The sequence below is a fragment of the Miscanthus floridulus genome, chromosome 14 (genome assembly GCF_019320115.1).
Source record: "Miscanthus floridulus cultivar M001 chromosome 14, ASM1932011v1, whole genome shotgun sequence".
Taxonomy (NCBI): domain Eukaryota; kingdom Viridiplantae; phylum Streptophyta; class Magnoliopsida; order Poales; family Poaceae; genus Miscanthus; species Miscanthus floridulus.
The window spans coordinates 57,838,478-57,855,151 of NC_089593.1; the positions used below are offsets into that span (position 1 = coordinate 57,838,478).

The 16,674-nt window shown below is 44.5% G+C and overlaps 1 protein-coding gene across 3 annotated transcripts; it reads left to right on the plus strand.

The window, feature by feature from the left end:
- Positions 1-2,530: 2,530 nt before the first annotated feature.
- Positions 2,531-6,141, plus strand: LOC136504871 (uncharacterized). 3 transcript variants are annotated; one of them, XM_066499906.1, is made up of 8 exons: positions 2,531-2,831; positions 3,931-3,992; positions 4,083-4,319; positions 4,399-4,563; positions 4,665-4,714; positions 4,798-4,930; positions 5,360-5,397; positions 5,763-6,141. In XM_066499906.1, exons 1-8 carry the CDS (start codon positions 2,717-2,719, stop codon positions 5,857-5,859), a joined length of 897 nt encoding a protein of 298 aa, XP_066356003.1. In that variant the 5' UTR covers positions 2,531-2,716; the 3' UTR covers positions 5,860-6,141. The 3 variants fall into 3 exon arrangements, with proteins under 3 accessions (XP_066356003.1, XP_066356004.1, XP_066356005.1); XM_066499907.1 differs by having other exon boundaries at positions 2,532-2,831; positions 3,906-3,992; XM_066499908.1 differs by lacking the exon at positions 2,531-2,831 and adding an exon at positions 2,900-3,681 and having other exon boundaries at positions 3,906-3,992.
- Positions 6,142-16,674: the final 10,533 nt, after the last annotated feature.

Below are 16,674 nucleotides of genomic sequence, written 5' to 3' on the forward strand. Positions count from 1 at the left end.
TGGCATGTTCGCTGATCCTTATAGGGCCATGCCCTGGCCTATGTCAGCAAGTGGGTGCGTCCCATCCTACGCTGGCGGACGGTGTGGCATGTTAAAGGGCCAAGCTGCGACCCTTCGGGGAGTAGACAGGGAAGTGACCATACATCCGTCACCGTAGGTGATGTGAATTCTGTCATGGATCATAGTGGTTGTCGCATGCTTGTGTTAGTATCCATGTCCGAGGGCTGATGGTGGCACCTACAACACTGTGGGACAAAAGTCGGCTCCTACAACACTGTTGGGCCACTGTTAGGTCGAAAAGGGCTTAAAGCACCCGTCCCATCGTATCCTAACAGTGCCTTCCTTCAGGCGTAGAGGGCATGGCCCTTGATACTGCGGTTGAGTCGAATGTCTTGTCATACCCTACGCTCGTATTTATGAGGGAACAGGGTGTAGCTGTCGGGCGAGGCAGAGCCAGCCCTCAGGCGTCGGTCGAGGCGGAGCCAGCCCTAAGACGTTGGGCGAGGTGGAGCTAGCCCTCAGCCATCGTATGAGGCAGAGCCTGCCCTTAGCCATCGGGCGAGGCGAAGCCAGCCCTCAGGTGTTGGGCGAGATGTAGCCTGCCCTCAGCCGTCGGGCTAGGCAGAGCCTGCCCTTGGGCGTTGGGCGAGGCGGAGCCAGCCCTAAGCCGTCGGACGAGGTGGAGCTAGTCCTTAGACATCGGGCGAGGCGGAGTCTTAGCCCTCGGGGGTTGGACGAGGCGGAACCAATCTTTCGTTGTTCGGGCAAGAAATGTAGTAGCGTTCTTGTCTGACCAGAAGCGTCAACGTTCAATGGTTTATTAATTCCACCTCATTGGGTACCCCGGTATTAGGTCCCCGATAATTATGTTGGGCGTTATGGCTAACTAGGAATAATATTGTGTTTGACAAGGTCCTAGCACCATTTTATCTGCAGGTTATCTTCAGGGTGACCTACTGGATTAGGTCCTGGTTCCTATTGCAGGAGGAGGAGGATCGCCAGATGATGAAGATGGGTTGCAGGAAAATTGAAACAACCGCGATGGAGGTGTTTTCAAGACATGGTTGGAGATTCAACAATAGAATTGGTTTTTAGATATGTCTTTTAGAAACTTTAATTGTGTTCTATTTGCCTCGAAACTTCATTTTTGAGATTCCTTGGACAAAAGTACTCTTGTGTGTAATAAGGAACAACTATATGCATTGGTCGATGCAGAAGCTGAGATATTAAATATATTCTCTTTTCTAAAAATGCTTTGACTCTCTAAAAAAATTAAAATAACTTATAATTTAGGATGAATGGAGTAATCGTAAAGCTCCAATTTTTAACTGCAAGGAACATCAAAGGACTTTGAACTCCCTCTATTTATCCAAGAGATGGAAGAGCAGAGCTTTTAATTCACTAAAAGGTTCTTCTAACGTAATGAAATAACCTAAAAAAGTGAAGCCACTAAGCCAGCCCTCACCCCTTTTAATGCTTAGAATGAGAAGTTCACATTCAAATATTTTATACATTCTAATTTTCATGTCACCGCAAGAGAACTATTCTATTTGATTTGCGGCCGTATCTGAAATTAAGAACATGCAAACCAATCAATGGTTGATCATAATATAGTGGATTTATCACATAATGGAAAAAGTGGATAGGGTCTTTCTGAAACGCTTCGCGCCTCGCATTTAATGGATGGAGTTCAGATCATCGGTCCTACAATCTCTGTCGACCACTCATCTTGCTCGGATTAAGGCCTTGTTTAGATTGGGGTTAGGAATCAGTATCTGGCACTGTAGCACTTTCGTTTGTATTTGACAATTATTGTCTAATCATGGCCTAACTAGGCTCAAAAGATTCGTCTCGTAATTTACAATCAAACTGTATAATTAGTTATTTTTTATCTACATTTAATACTCCATGCATGTGTCCAAAGATTTGATGTGATGGAGAGAGAGTGAAAAAACTTGCAATCTAAACAAGACCTAACTCACCAAAGTCTGCTTTTGCCCACCTGGTTAGATAGCCGAGCGCCTATACAAGTTAGAAATATATGCGGTGTCTATAATACTCTTTTTTCTTTTTCCCCTTCAATACACTCCTAGGGACTTTATAGAAAGAGAGCATAAATATAGATAGACAAATGCTTTTCTTTCCATCCACTAAGTTATTTATCAATCCTCACTTCAATTTCTTTCTAGTCTGTTTTATTTAACTTATGCTAAATTATTGGTAGACCCAACGAAAAGGATAACTGCCTAACTTGTATCCAACCAATTGCGAATAATTGTATCCAAAGGAATCACCTTTCAAGACAAGCGTTGAAATATATATTTTTTTTTAGAAAAAGAAAGGAGAGTTTTCATATTGAAGTAATTGCCGATGCGACTGAAAAGAATAGCAATAAATAGTCTGTTCGGCTGGAGCTAAAACGATCGTATACGATTGTGAATTATTACTGCTGTCTGGTTTGGTGCGAGAGAAAAATAGTAACTGAAAATTTAAGACCGTTTACGACGAAACGAGAAGACTGAAAACGTTGCCATTGCAACTGAGGCAATCGATACGTAGCACGCGAAAATTCTCTCTTTGTCTCTCTTTGGCAATTTTTTTTCGCTCCTCCCATCGAATTAGCAATCCAAGAGTCGCTGGCCGCCGTCTCCATTAGCGCCAAGATTCTCGCCGGCGTTCTCTTTCAAAGGGGATCTGACCTGAGGAGGGCGCCGTGATGCGGCCGGGGTACGGAGACGCACGACAGCCGCTGCCGGGGCGGTACGGGTTGTACCACTTCGGCACCAGCGGCGCCGCCGTCGCCGCCGCCACCGCCGTCACCCATCCGCTCGGTCAGCTACCTCCTCTTCCTCTCATCTGTTGCTTGTTATTTTGGGTAATTTGCTATTCTTGAGCTGCCACTGGTTTCTATTGGGAAAGGACAGCAAGGAAATAGGCATGTATGATTCGGGTGCTAATTCTGGATTTCGTTTTAGTTCATCCAGTCAGAAGTTCTCGCCTCAACTCTCTGCTTAGGGAATTCCTTGCTAGTTAATATGAGGCCGGCTAGATAGTGTAGCAGCATATACTAATTGGGAAAATGTGCCTAATAAAAGGTTTTCAAAAATGTGCCTAATAAGTGCAACTAGGTATTTTCCTTCAGGAAATGAAATGGTTTTAGGTTTCAGTTGTAGTTCAGGTATAACTTTAGCTCATGGGTATGGAATGGTTTTTGCTTTATGGTGAAGCATATATATGATTATGATCATTCTTGGCAGGTTGATGCCTTTCTTCTTCCATTAGAAAAAGATTTAATATGCCACTGGATTCAGCTACTCAAAACATTTAATATGGGTTGATCCCCCCTTTTCAAGAAGGCGACAAATAGTCACGTTATCTGGACTGGAGTATATAACAGTCGTATGAAAAAACAACAACAACCACATATGGATGAGGAGAATGTTATACTAAATGTACAATGTTTGAGTAATGTGATAATGTCAAGGATGGCGTACAGGAAAAATTGCACAATCTTCATCCTAAAAGAAGGGCGGGCCTGGTGCAAGCGGTAGAGTCTTACCGCCTGTGACCGGAAGGTCCCGGGTTCGAGTCGCGGTCTCCTCGCATTGCACAGGCGAGGGTAAGGCTTGCCACTGACACCCTTCCCCAGACCCCGCACAGAGCGGGAGCTCTCTGCACTGGGTACGCCCTTTTTTTTCATCCTAAAAGAGTTGGTTATTAAATTCGAATTGCACATTCTTTGATTTTAAAGGGTATTTGGTAACTGGTACCAGGACCAAGAATTGAGTACATAGGTCTAAATTGACTTGTATAACAATTATTAACTCTACATTTCTGTGCTTCTAATTTTATTACAAAATACAATATATATTGTTTGTCCAGAAAATAAGTTACTCTTTATATAGGTCTACCACCATTTTCGTCCTGCAGATGTTATCAAAGTCAGGCTTCAAATGCAGCTTGCTGGGCAAAGAGGAAACTTAGTTGGAATGGTACTCACAGCACCTACAGGTTTCATATTTTTCACTTATTCTGATGTTAAATTCATTTCCTAGTTATATGTGTATTACGAAATATGTTAGGGAACAATATTTACACAAATGGTTGAAGCGGAAGGGACTCGATCACTCTACCTGGGACTTGCACCAGCGTTGACAAGATCTGTCGTGTATGGTGGCCTTCGGTTAGGATTGTATGAGCCCTGCAAGCATGTCTGCAGTTATGCATTTGGTTCAACAAACTTTGCTTTTAAATTTGCATCTGGAGTCATTGCTGGGGGCCTTGCAACTGCTTTAACAAATCCCATGGAGGTTTTGAAGGTACTCTATCTTGATATGAACTCACTTCAGAAGTGTGACTTGCTTTATGTACTGGATCTGAACTGAACACATACTGTAGGTGAGGTTGCAGATGAGTAAAAGCAGTACCAGTACAACAGGAGAGATGAGGAAAGTTTTAGCGCATGAAGGGTTCAAAGCACTTTGGAAAGGAGTTGGCCCAGCAGTGGCAAGAGCAGGTTGCCTCACCGCATCACAAATGGCAACTTACGACGAGGCCAAGCAGGTCTTTATTATCTATGTTATATATTTGTTATAAAGGAATAAATTTGTTGTTTACTTCAATATGTCAGTTCTAAGATCTTTCTTCATCTGTATTCATTATAGGCCTTAATGAAGTGGACACCACTTGAAGAAGGTTTCCAATTACATCTCATGTACAGTGAATTCTCTATTTCTATATTATGATATCTATCCTTTAATGAGATGAATGGATGGCTAATCTTTATCTGCTTGGAAGCTCGAGTTGCATAGCTGGAACAGCTGGTACTCTTGTGACCGCACCTGTAGACATGATCAAAACACGGTTAATGCTGCAACGGGAGTCCAAAGGTGCCAGAGTATACAGGAATGGATTCCATTGTGCTTACCAGGTGTTGATCTTAATCTTTCGTTTTGATGTTTGTGGTATTAGGAATTGCTCCTGGTAAAACATTGCTAAAATTACTTTCTATAAGTGCCTGAAAGCACTGCCAAATTGTTAGGGCCTGTTTGTTTGGGCTTCTTGGGAGCTTTTGGACCTTTCAAAAGCCAAAAAAAAACTCCTGGATGCCAAAAGCCATGAGCTCCTGGGCTTTTGGCTTGTGGGAGCTGTTTTGCTTTTGGAAAGTCCAAAAGCTAATTGTCTAAAAATGGCCAAAAGCTCAAACAAACAGGGCCTTAAGCTACTACTTAGTAGTGAACTATTGTCACAAGATGAGAAAAGGAATGTTACAACTGAGGAGATTGGAAATACAATACCTTGAGCACCAACAACATAAAGGTATTCTTCTAATATTTATTTCCATTCTCTTGGCTTGCAGGTTGTGGTGACAGAGGGTGTGAAGTCACTTTATAAAGGGTGAGAACTGCATGTACCACATTTATAAGTTTTATATTGTTATGACAATGGTTATTTACTCATCAGCTTGATTTGTTAAACATGCTATCTTTATTTGTACTTAGTTTTAGCTTTTTAAACAAAAAATGAACATGCTAGCTTTACCAGCATATCTTGGAAAATGAGCTAATGAAAGACCAGCAAAGTATAATTCTTCACAGATTATCAGCCACAGTTTGCATCAGAATTATTTAAAGCATTATATTGGAAGTGCTTTAGTACATGATTCGTCATGGCACTTGCTATTTCAGCTAATACAAATCTTGACTTACTCAACTTGCATTAATTTTATAGCTTCCCCTCCTAACAAGCTCATATATTTTCAGCGGATTTGCCACATTTGCGAGATTAGGCCCTCAGACAACGATCACCTTCGTCGTGTGCGAGAAACTGCGTGAACTTGCAGGAATGACTGCTATCTAGTACCACCCAAAATTGCATAATGTTGGGAGTCCAACAGTTGAACGGCATACTCTAGCCGAATTTCCACATCATTTTTCATTCATCATTCGTGATGAGAAGGGAGAAGATAAGCACCCACTGGGATGTTTAAGGATTGGGAAGCCGAACTACAGATTTGCCATACCACATTCTAAATTTTGAAATGACGTGATTGTAATTATTATCGGTACAATTTATACTTGGCTCTCTCATAGGAAAAATTTTGTTTCACAAAACGTAGCATATGAATGGTAATAATTTATACTTTGGCGCTGCGCTATTCTCAGGAAAAAATGGTTTCACAAACATAGCATATGAACGGATAGTTTTTTATGTACTCATCTGATGTGGCACCTAAAACAGTTCTCAATACATGTGACCTTGTGTGCAATCAGATCATAGTCTTGCATTATTCTTCAGAGACCAACATTTTGCATTCAGATCATCTGCGTACCGTGTGGCATTGTCAATGAAAGTAACATGAACGCTCACTGTGGATTCGCACTGTGACACGTTTTTTCCTTACTGTGTTGTATCAGCATACATTCAATATCATTTTCTCCATATTGAGGATTGAAGGATAACCTGAAACTGATCTAATATGAAATCATTTGGAACACTGAGTATCGAGATCTGGACAACATGTAAACCTGTACAAGGAACATCAAATTCTCTTGCTTCATAGATGGATTCAGAATTTTAGTGATATATGAACAACCCAAGCCCCTGAAACTAGCTCAATTCTCAGATGTAGTTTTTGGGAGTATTTGGAAATTAGAACAGAATTAAGACTCAGCATAGCCTTAGAGGATCATATCATCTTATTGTACCAAAACACAAACACCATAGAAAACACTATAATGCTTGGATCATCTGATGAAATATGTACATGGACAGTGCAAAGTGTGAACAATGGCACAAACTGACTACTGCAAACACAAGAGTCATCATATTCTATGCTACCAGCAAAAACTTAGGGGTCTCATAAAGTGATTCTGATTCATCACCCAAAACGTTTCTTGCAAGAATCTGGATCCGAAATGTTTCTACGAGAACATGGATCCATACCAAACGGGCCCTTAGTGAGCAGCATACAACACATAATCTTTATGAATTACAAGATATGGTTGTACCAATTGGAACGGGGACTTTTTTCTCCCCCCCTAAACAGAATGGAAAACATGATCAATACAGAAACAAATGGTGCATTTTCTAGATAAAAACCTTTTTAATGGATTTTACATATAAAGAGGCAAAATTTAGTTCATGGTATAACAGGAACTAGCTGCTTCTATCTCAACCCTACTTTCAATTTATCTTTCACAGCTTCCCTGACATTCAATTGCAATTGAATGTCAAAGATGATCAGATTCCGAATCAAGATAGCATTAAAAAAATCACTCCATGAGAGTTGTTGCATGTATCTGAAGATTGTTAATCTCCTCATCTGTGAGCGTGAACGTTCCATTGACCTATAGGCTATTCTGTAGCAATGACTTGTAATGCTTTTCTTGTTGATGAAATTATCATTAAGTTTTACCTGCAAACAAAAAAAGTTAATCTCAAAATACTCTGAAGAGCTTTTAAATTCCATTATATGACCAAACTACAAATTCTAGATTGGATGCACAGATTAGGATCCTCATATTAACCAAACGGATGTTGGTTTTTGAAGGTAACGAGATCAGAAGTCCTTATCATGTCTGAAAAATGTGATACCTCCTTTGTTTTATGGTGGAAAAAGGTAGATGAAGCAGCCAGCGGCTTAATCAAGGACGGGGTTAATTCCACTATAATTCTTGGTGCTTGTACTCTATGGAATCATCGGAATCGCTATATGTTTGATGGAGCAGCACCTAATCTTGCTGGTAGATTGATGAGTTTTGCTGACGAAAGGCGTCTCTGGGTGATGGTAGGAACTCGAGGATTATCCCTCTTGACTGCCCCCCTCCCTGGAGATTAGGGTTACACTAGTAGAAGGTCAGATTTTTCTTTTGTCCAAGGCGCGAGTGTAAAAAATTTATATGGTGGGTGTGTGGTGTGAGTTGTATAAGGGCGCTTGCCCTACTTTTTTCTTCTTAACACAATGAAGCACAACTCTTCTACGTTTTAGAGAAAATATCACGCCTGAAAAAGAGTTACCCTATACACATGTATATATGTGGGCTCTAGGAATCGGCTAATCATTTAGAGCATCTCATGGAGTTTTGAAAAACAACTCCCTGTTTCGATTTTTTAGCAAAATGGAAAAACTCCTCCAACAGTTTGGTAAAAGAGCTCCTTAAAAATAAAACTTGTCAAATATCCTCTCCAACTTGTAAGTTTCCACGGTCGAGAAAAACTCCATATCCGCTCCCTATCTGGCGTTTTTCTCAGGAGATCGGAGTAAATTGGACGCATGAGTAAATGAAAATAAAGAGTTCCGAGTGACAAAAATGTAAGAGACAAAGAAACTATTAAAAGATGTTGGGTTCCCGTAGGGGATATACCCTGGGTACTACAAGATGATAGAAGATATAATTTATTAGGACTCTTATAGATGTTGGAATCCAAATAGTATAACCCTACCCCTCTAAAGTATATAAGGAGGGGCACGGGTCTCCTAGTCGACATCCAGATCTAGATACAAATCCTGAGCTTTGCCTAGGGTTATCTCATCAATATAAACGAACAGAGTACATGACGTAGGGTTTTACGTTATCTCGACGGCATGAACCTATATAAATCTTGTGTCGTGTGTCTCTATTACCATCTAGTTCTTATCACGCACACCTCTACCAAACAGTATACCATCGTGGGTATACCTCTCAGTTACTATAGATGATATTCCGTCGACACGTGACACGTAAGGTAGAGGTGTGCATGCTGACCCCGTAGCGAACCAGATGATGATGTAGAGGTGTGCATGCTGACCCCGTAGCGAACCAGATGATGATTTTCTTCGTCAAATCTCGCGGTGGTGTCCTTCGTCGGCGACGTCCGGCGACGGCAATCTTTGGCAGCCTGTGATGAAGCCAGTGTCCCAAGGTCTTTGCAGATCGACACGTCCCCGCACATCTCATGGGTGGCCGAGTCGTAGCGCCGCAATCGCCACAACTACCGATCACGAAGACCGTGTAGGGCAGCTAGCGGCGGCCCAACGCCCGGCAAGATCGAATCGGTGTTTCTGGCGGCGGGTGTCAGGCGCACTACCTGGGTGACCTCAAACGCATCTGGATTACTCGTCATCAGCCACCGCGACAACGCTGCGTCGGCAGCTTCCCGGCGCGGCACTGAGACTGGAACCGACGACAAACGCTGCAGCTGCTGTTACCTCCCCGACAGCACCTGCACCGCATGCCCCAGGAATAATTTTTCTGGCCAGCGTACATGCCCAGGCCATCAACATCAGCAGCATCACGTGATGTCACATGCACGCATTGTTGGCCTCAAGCAGATAAAGGAAGATGCAAGCCACGCAAGCTATTAGGATGTGATTTGCACGTACACATCTACTGCTCGTGAACTGACTCCAACACGAAGTGAGCCGCCCAGACCGCTAGCCGTCCGAGCTCCGTCCATCTACTTGAATATTACGGCTCGCCGATTACTGCACCACCATCCCGATCTAAGCTCAAAGTTCCACCGCAAGTCGCCACGGGACGATCGGCGAGACGCTACAGATGCCAATCAATACGTCAACGCAGAAGAGGCTGACCAGCAGCATAAGGACAACGTCGCCCAGACTTCTTGGTCCGATCGCCTGCCGCGTCGCAATGATAACCGCCGCGAAGAACGACGCTATAATGATCATGACCGTCGCCATGACGACATGCTGGAAAGCTAGAGAGCTAGGTAATTTCGTCGACGCCGACCAGATAACGTCGTACACCGCCCAGATTAAAGATAGTTACCCTTCCTATTTTTGTATTTAATATAATTTTCTCCTCGGTGTTTCTCCAATCATTTTTCTCCATTTATTCTCCATGTTTAATATATTTAAGATACTCTATTTGTTCTCCATGCGTAATATCTTTAAGATACTCCATTTGTTCTCCATCGGCCACATCCTCATTTGTGTTATCCAAAAGCAGCCTATTCTCAATCTCGCACCTACATGTGCATGTGTAGTAGCACTCTGTGTCATGGGCAGTCGGCAGTGGCTCCTTGGCGACGCCTGTACTCTTACGCGTAAGTGGGTGATAACCACTCTACGCTATGGGGTATGGGATAGCTAGGGCTAGTGTTGCGATAAAGGACCAACCGGAAGGAAATTACTCATATTTAAAATATGAACAAACTTAAAATAAACATAATGTTTATCTACAGCTGATCAGCGAGCTATAGGATCCTTTCATAAATTTATCCTAATTTACTCCATCTTGTTTTCTTCTTCGCCGAACAGGTCTAGGTCATTGCCCAGCTTGATCGTCGACTCCGTCACCTCTTCTTCAAGCGTCGCGGTCTCCTCGGTGGTTGTCCCTCAAACAAAATCTTCGATCACCTCCAGCTGACCAGTTAAACAGGTCGGATATCTATTTTTCATTGGTTGACTTTGAGTTAAACTGCTCGGACAGAATCAAGACGGCGTCGCTCAATAGGTACAAGAATTTCGGGGTGCTTAGCAAGTCTAGGTCGTCGAGCAGCTTGATCGTCAACTCTGACTACTCTTGCGAAGCTGAAATTCTCAGAAGGAAAATTCACCTGCTGACTTACTACGTTTCGGCGACGTTGCATGCCATATGTGCTATCAAGCTGCTCCATGCTGTTCGGATCAGGGTGCTGATCCTGGGCGGCACGTTAGGGGCCATGATAAGTACATGGCAGATGACGCTGCTATTTCACGCATCAACACTGGAATATCCTACTTGAGCAAGTTTGAGGCCTGTTGACCGGTTAAACTGGTCGGCTGTTTATTTTCTCTGGTGGACTACTAGTTAAACTGGTCGGATTACCAATTAACCTGGTCGGATGCAAGTTAAAATGCCTTGACAGCATCAAGACGATGCTGCTTACTCCTTTGATCTTGTAAAATATTTTGACTTAATTTCTTTCTTTATCTTCTAGCAGGCTTGGGGACTAAGTGTGTACACTTTACCTTGCAGTGAGTGTACTATTTTTTTCTTTCCTAGTGTTTCTCAGCTAAGCTGGGGACTAGCTGTGTGAAGCATCTGGAGTCTTCTATTTTTTGACCCTGCACTAGGTGTATTCTTCACCTACTGTCAGGCTCAGGGATTACAATGTGTACACTGCACCTTTCGGTGCATGTACTGGTTTTGATTAAAGTGGTAAGCACTTGTATTGACTAAGTCATGGATGATTGTCATCTGCCTCTGCTTTTCTCAGATGACTAAGCCATAATCATCTGACATCAACAACGACACCTAAGTGTGTACACTTCATCAAAGGTGGAAGAATTTTTAAAATTTAATTTTGAGTTCCTGAGACTATCTCCAGCAACATCACCCAAAATACAAGACCCATTTCACGTTTAGGTAGTGCTATAGGCAAAGGGTTCAATACCCATTTTTGACCTTCTCTAACAATAGGACCTAAAAGAGAACCCTTTCTCCAAATGAGTCTTTAGGAGAGAGAATACTCATATTTGAGTTGTGAGTCTGCTGCAACCCAAAATGCGTCTCGCATATAGGTACTCTGTTGGAGGCCAAAACAGTACCATTCAATACCCATTTTGGGTTTGGGTACCCATATGGGTAAGTTGTTGGAGACAGTCTTACATCCTTTTGGCAAACCTTACTTGAGTAAGTCTGAGGTCAACCACCAGTTTAATTGGTCGGATTACCAGTTATATTGGACGACATCTAGTTAAATTGGTTGGATTACCACTTATACTGGTCGGCATCCAGTTAAACTGGTCGGATTATCAGTTAAACTGGTTGGCTTCAAGCTAACCGCTCGAACATGATCAAGACGGCGTTGCTCTATGGACACAAGGCACTCGGGGACTAGCTGTGGGGGATATACCCTTGGGTACCATAAGATTGTAAAAGATATGATTTATTAGGACTCTTATAGATGTTGTAATCCAAATAGAATACCTACCATATAGCCGACTAGGATACTTTCCTTGTAACCTTACCCCTCTAGAGTATATAAGGAGGAGCAGGGGTCCCCTAGTCCACATCCAGATCCAGATACGAATCCTGGGCTTAGCCTAGGGTTTTACGTCATCTTGACAGCCTGGACCTGTATAAATCTTGTGTATTGTGTCTCTATTACCATCTAGTTCTTGATCACACGCACCTCTACCAAATAATCTACCATCATGGGTATACCCCTCGGTAGACTATCGATGTAATTCTACCGATAGTTCCCAATGCAAAATCATTTATGAAGCTAAAAAGGATCAGGCAAGCCTAGAGGGGGTTAAATAGGCCTATATAAAAATTAAACTCAATACAACGGTTAGCAACAGGCGTGGCACTACCGTAGTTGTGCGCGGAACTACCGAACACGGAAGTTTTGGGTACAACTGTGGCACTTTCACGTATTAGAGCAACTCAAAATCTTAATTCATTATTGGTTGAGGGAAAAACAGATCGAGTGAAATACTTTTGTTCCTGGTAGTAGATAGGTCCTATTCCACCACTTCTCTAAGGTAGTGAGCTCGTGTACAAGTAGGTTGGGAGCAAACTCTAATATCACAACCAACACAAAGAAGAGCACAAAAATAGCGGCAAGAACACAAGGACAAGGTATTTATCCCGTGGTTCAGCTCGCTAGAAACACTTGCTTACTCCACATTGTTGGGGAAGCCACCAAGGCTTGGGTTTCACCAAACCCTATTGTCACGGGGTCGGAACCGCGACAAGCATAGTTGTTCAAGTCGGTGTCAGAGTATGGGTCTCCGATGGCTCGAGTGGACTCAAGAACACAAGAATCATGCAGAGAGGACGCAACAATTTATCCTGGTTCAGGCCAATTCAGTCCCTACGTCCAATAGTTGATGATCCTTATACTCAAAAGCACTAAAAATTGGGGTTACAACAGAGTGTCGAGATAGATTTGGTAGTGGTTATCTCAGAGCTAATCCTAAGGCTGCCTCGCCATCGGTGGAGCCTTCCCCCTCGTCGGAGAGGAGAAAGACGATGAGGTGCGGTGGAGGAGCTCTCGGTGCCCCTCTTTGGGTTGCCTTGCTCCCGGTGCGGAGCGGAGGCGGATGGAATCGAATGGAGTGTCTGGTGATCGATCTTGGATCCCTCCCCCTCCTAGGTCTGACCTTATCCCTTATATAATGAGATAGGTTAGGTACATGGCAGTTGGGGATCTAGTCTATAGTCTATGTGCGCTAGAGTCCAGGAGGGTCTTGCAGCGGTGCGCCGTGGACCGTGGCGGTGACTTGGTGCCAAAAAAGCCTTGGGCGTCGTCCGGCTGCTCTATTCTGACACTCTACGTGTCAGGCTATGTTAGCTTGGACTGGCCTCCCTTGGGTGGACCTTCTAGAGTTTTCTTGGTGGCAAAGGAGGTCGGCTCCAGGGGCTAACATGCAGGCTTGGAAGCCCTCAAGCCCCTAGAGGCTGAGGGAAAGCTTTGGCTTCTTGTGTCACGCCTCGAACGTGACCCTATCGGTGGAGCAGTTGGCAGGGCCGCGCCTAGGGAGAGGTGCTAGGGAGCCACCGAGCATCGGTAGCTTGGGGCTTATCTTCTTGCACCCGGGCCTTGGCTAGCGTCGTTAGCTAGAGAGGAGCCAAGGACCGGGCCTGAATGTGCCATAGATCGGGTGCCTGGGGATCGAGCGAGCCCCCGAGCCCCAAGCGGAGGTCATTGTCAAGTTAGGTTTGGCCGGGTCTCTTGGCCAGAGGGTGCGTTGTAAGGTCGAGATGGCAGACTAGAGGGTGGGGGTTGAATAGTCCTTTCTAAAATTAATCGTGTCGGCTTATTAAAACAAATGCAGAATTAAAACTATCGGTCTAGCTAAGACTACACCCCTCTATCTATATTCTCTAGCACCTTGCAAAGATCCTAATTAAGCAATTAAGGTGCCAGGATAGCTAGAGCTCACCTAATCAATTCTAGGATCAAGGTCACACAAACCTATGCCACTAGTACTTCAAGCAATGAGGGAGCTCCTACACATGCTAGTAAGCAAAAGCACAAAGCCAACTAAGCTCACTAGCAATGCTCAATAATAAGGCAACCAATGGCAAATTAGAGAGCGCAAATACTTAGCTACACAAACTAAGCAATGTGACTAACAAGGTTACACAAACCAAATTAGCCACGCAAGGGAGCTACTTCTATGCTACACAAGCAAGAAGGTAACTAGTGAGCTACACAAGCTAACTAATTACAAGAGCAACTACACAAGCACAATGTATATAAAAGTAATCACAAGCTTGTGTAAAGGGATTGCAAACCAACGGGAAGAACAAGGTTGACACGGTGATTTTCTCCCGAGGTTCACGTGCTTGCCAACACGCTACGTCCCCATTGTGTCGACCGCTCACTTGGTGGTTTGGTGGCTAATTGGCATCACCTGCCAAGCCCACACGTTGGGCACCACAAGAACCTACCCCGAAAGTGCGGGTAGCTCAATGACACGCTCAACTAGAGTTGCTCTTCATGGCTCCCGCGGGGCGAGCACAATGCCCCTCACAAAGCTCTTCTCCGGAGCACCGCACAAGCTTCTTACGGGCTTCGACGGAGACCACCACCAAGCCATCTAGGAGGTGGCAACCTCCAAGAGTAACAAGCACCACCAGCTTGCAACTTGATCACCTAGTGCCACTCGATGCAACCTCATGATGCAATCGCACTAGAATCGCTCTCTCACACAATCGAATGATCACTATCAAGCATATGTGAGATGGAGGGCTCCCAAGCACTCTCAAGCATGGACACAAAGTCCCCCAAGGTCCTCAACCCTAGCCATGGCCAAGACACCCTTCTATTTATAGCCCATGGGCTAAACTAGCCATTACCCCTTCACTGGGCAAAACTCAGGGTGATCGGACGCTCCGATCAGATCGACTGGACGTAGGACACCAGCGTTTGGTTGCCCAATACCTGCCATGTGTCATCGGCTTCAAATGCTATTCACTTGATCTCAATGGTCAAGAGATGACCAGACATAGCGGCTCAAAGTGGCCAGACGCAGGACCCCAGCGTCCGGTTGTTTCCAGTAAGGTTCCAGTCACGACCGGACGCGTCCGGTTGGTCACGATCGGATGCAGCATCAGCGTCCGGTCCTTCTCCAACTTCTCTGCGTCGCCTACGTCACCGTATGTCAGCCTAACCGGATGCACCCTGCTAATGTCCGATCACTTTCAGCGCTAGCGTCCGGTCGAAGACCGATGCCTGCACGCTCTCTGCTGCCACTGACCGGACGTAGGACCCCAGCGTCCGGTCACCACATGACCAGCGTCTGGTCCACTCTATGAGACCCTGTCTTTTCTATATAGGGTGCTGGTGGCACCGTCGAACTATCTGCACTCTACGGGCGGACACTCCGCTGGTGGAGTTTCAAACCCTTACCTCCGTTCCTTCACCGAGTTGATCCATATCAACTCCAACTTCTTCTCCTTTGCAAATGTGCTAACACCACCAAGTGTACACCACCATGTGTATGTGTGTTAGTATTTTCACAATCATTTTCCAAAGGATTAGCCACTCAACTTGCCACACCACTCAATCCTAGCGACGATGCAATGTTAGATCACTCGAGTGGCACTAGATGATCGATATGCAAACAAGTTTGCCCCTCTTGATAGTACGGCCATCTATTCTAAACCCGGTCATCAACTTTTCTACACACCTATGACTGGTGAAATGAAATACCCTAGGTTATACCTTTGCCTTGCGTATTCCATTCCATCTCCTCCAATGTTGATGCAACACATGCACCAACATGATCAATAATGATATGATCCACTTCATATCATCACGTGATCATATTGGTTCATCGATCTTGACTTCACTTGCTTTTCACTGTTGCCTTCATCCATCGGTGCCAAGTCTTGCTTAAGCTTCACCGCCACGCGGTCCATCACTCCAAAGCCTCCAACTTGCCCTTCACGCTTGCAACTGGTCCATCAAGCCAAGTCATGTCTTAATCTTCTCCACCTTGATCACATGACTCAATGTCATGTCTCATTTGCAATGAGCTCCTTCATCATCACATGTGTGAGCTTTGCAACATCTCCAAGCCATTTTCACCTTCACGGCGTATGTTGCTCACACACATGTACCTGTGTACTAATCACCTGTGTATCTCACATAAACACAATTAGTCCACCTAGGTTGTCACTCAATTACCAAAATCACACAAGGACCTTTCATGCGTGCAAGCGTGCCTGATGGGCATAGCCCCCGAGCCCCCGGGCGGTCCTGAAGGGGTTGATCGGGGGGTCTTCTTTAGTTGGGAACCATTGGACCCGAGGCTTAATATACCCATATGTTAGGATCTCATCTGTAGCCCTGAGCCCTTCGTGGCCTTGCTTGGCATGATGGCGGTGAAGGGCTGAATTTTATCTTATGGTGACCAAACCCTCCTTAGCGCAGCCATGTCGTAACCCACATCACAGTCCAATTTTGGCCTCAGCAGTAAGTGGTCGATAATGATGGTCATAGCCTTCACTGTCGCCATCTAAGAACGACTGTGGTGTACACTAACACTGCCGATTGGCTTATGATCCGTCCATGATTAGGTCCTTACTTCAGTCGCATTAGAGCATGACCCAGCTGTGGATGTACACTAACACCGCCACGTGGGAACATCAACTGCCAGCTATGGATGTACACTAACCTAGCTGCAAATGAACTGACTATGTCGAGGCTATAAAAACCATCATGTGGCAA

Bases quoted from the DNA above. Each gene is read 5' to 3' on its own strand.
- LOC136504871 (XM_066499906.1), top strand. From the start codon at position 2,717: ATGCGGCCGGGGTACGGAGACGCACGACAGCCGCTGCCGGGGCGGTAC. The intron at 4,564-4,664 runs GTCTTTATTATC...TATTCATTATAG, and splicing joins CTTACGACGAGGCCAAGCAG to GCCTTAATGAAGTGGACACC. The intron at 4,715-4,797 runs GTACAGTGAATT...TCTGCTTGGAAG, and splicing joins GGTTTCCAATTACATCTCAT to CTCGAGTTGCATAGCTGGAA.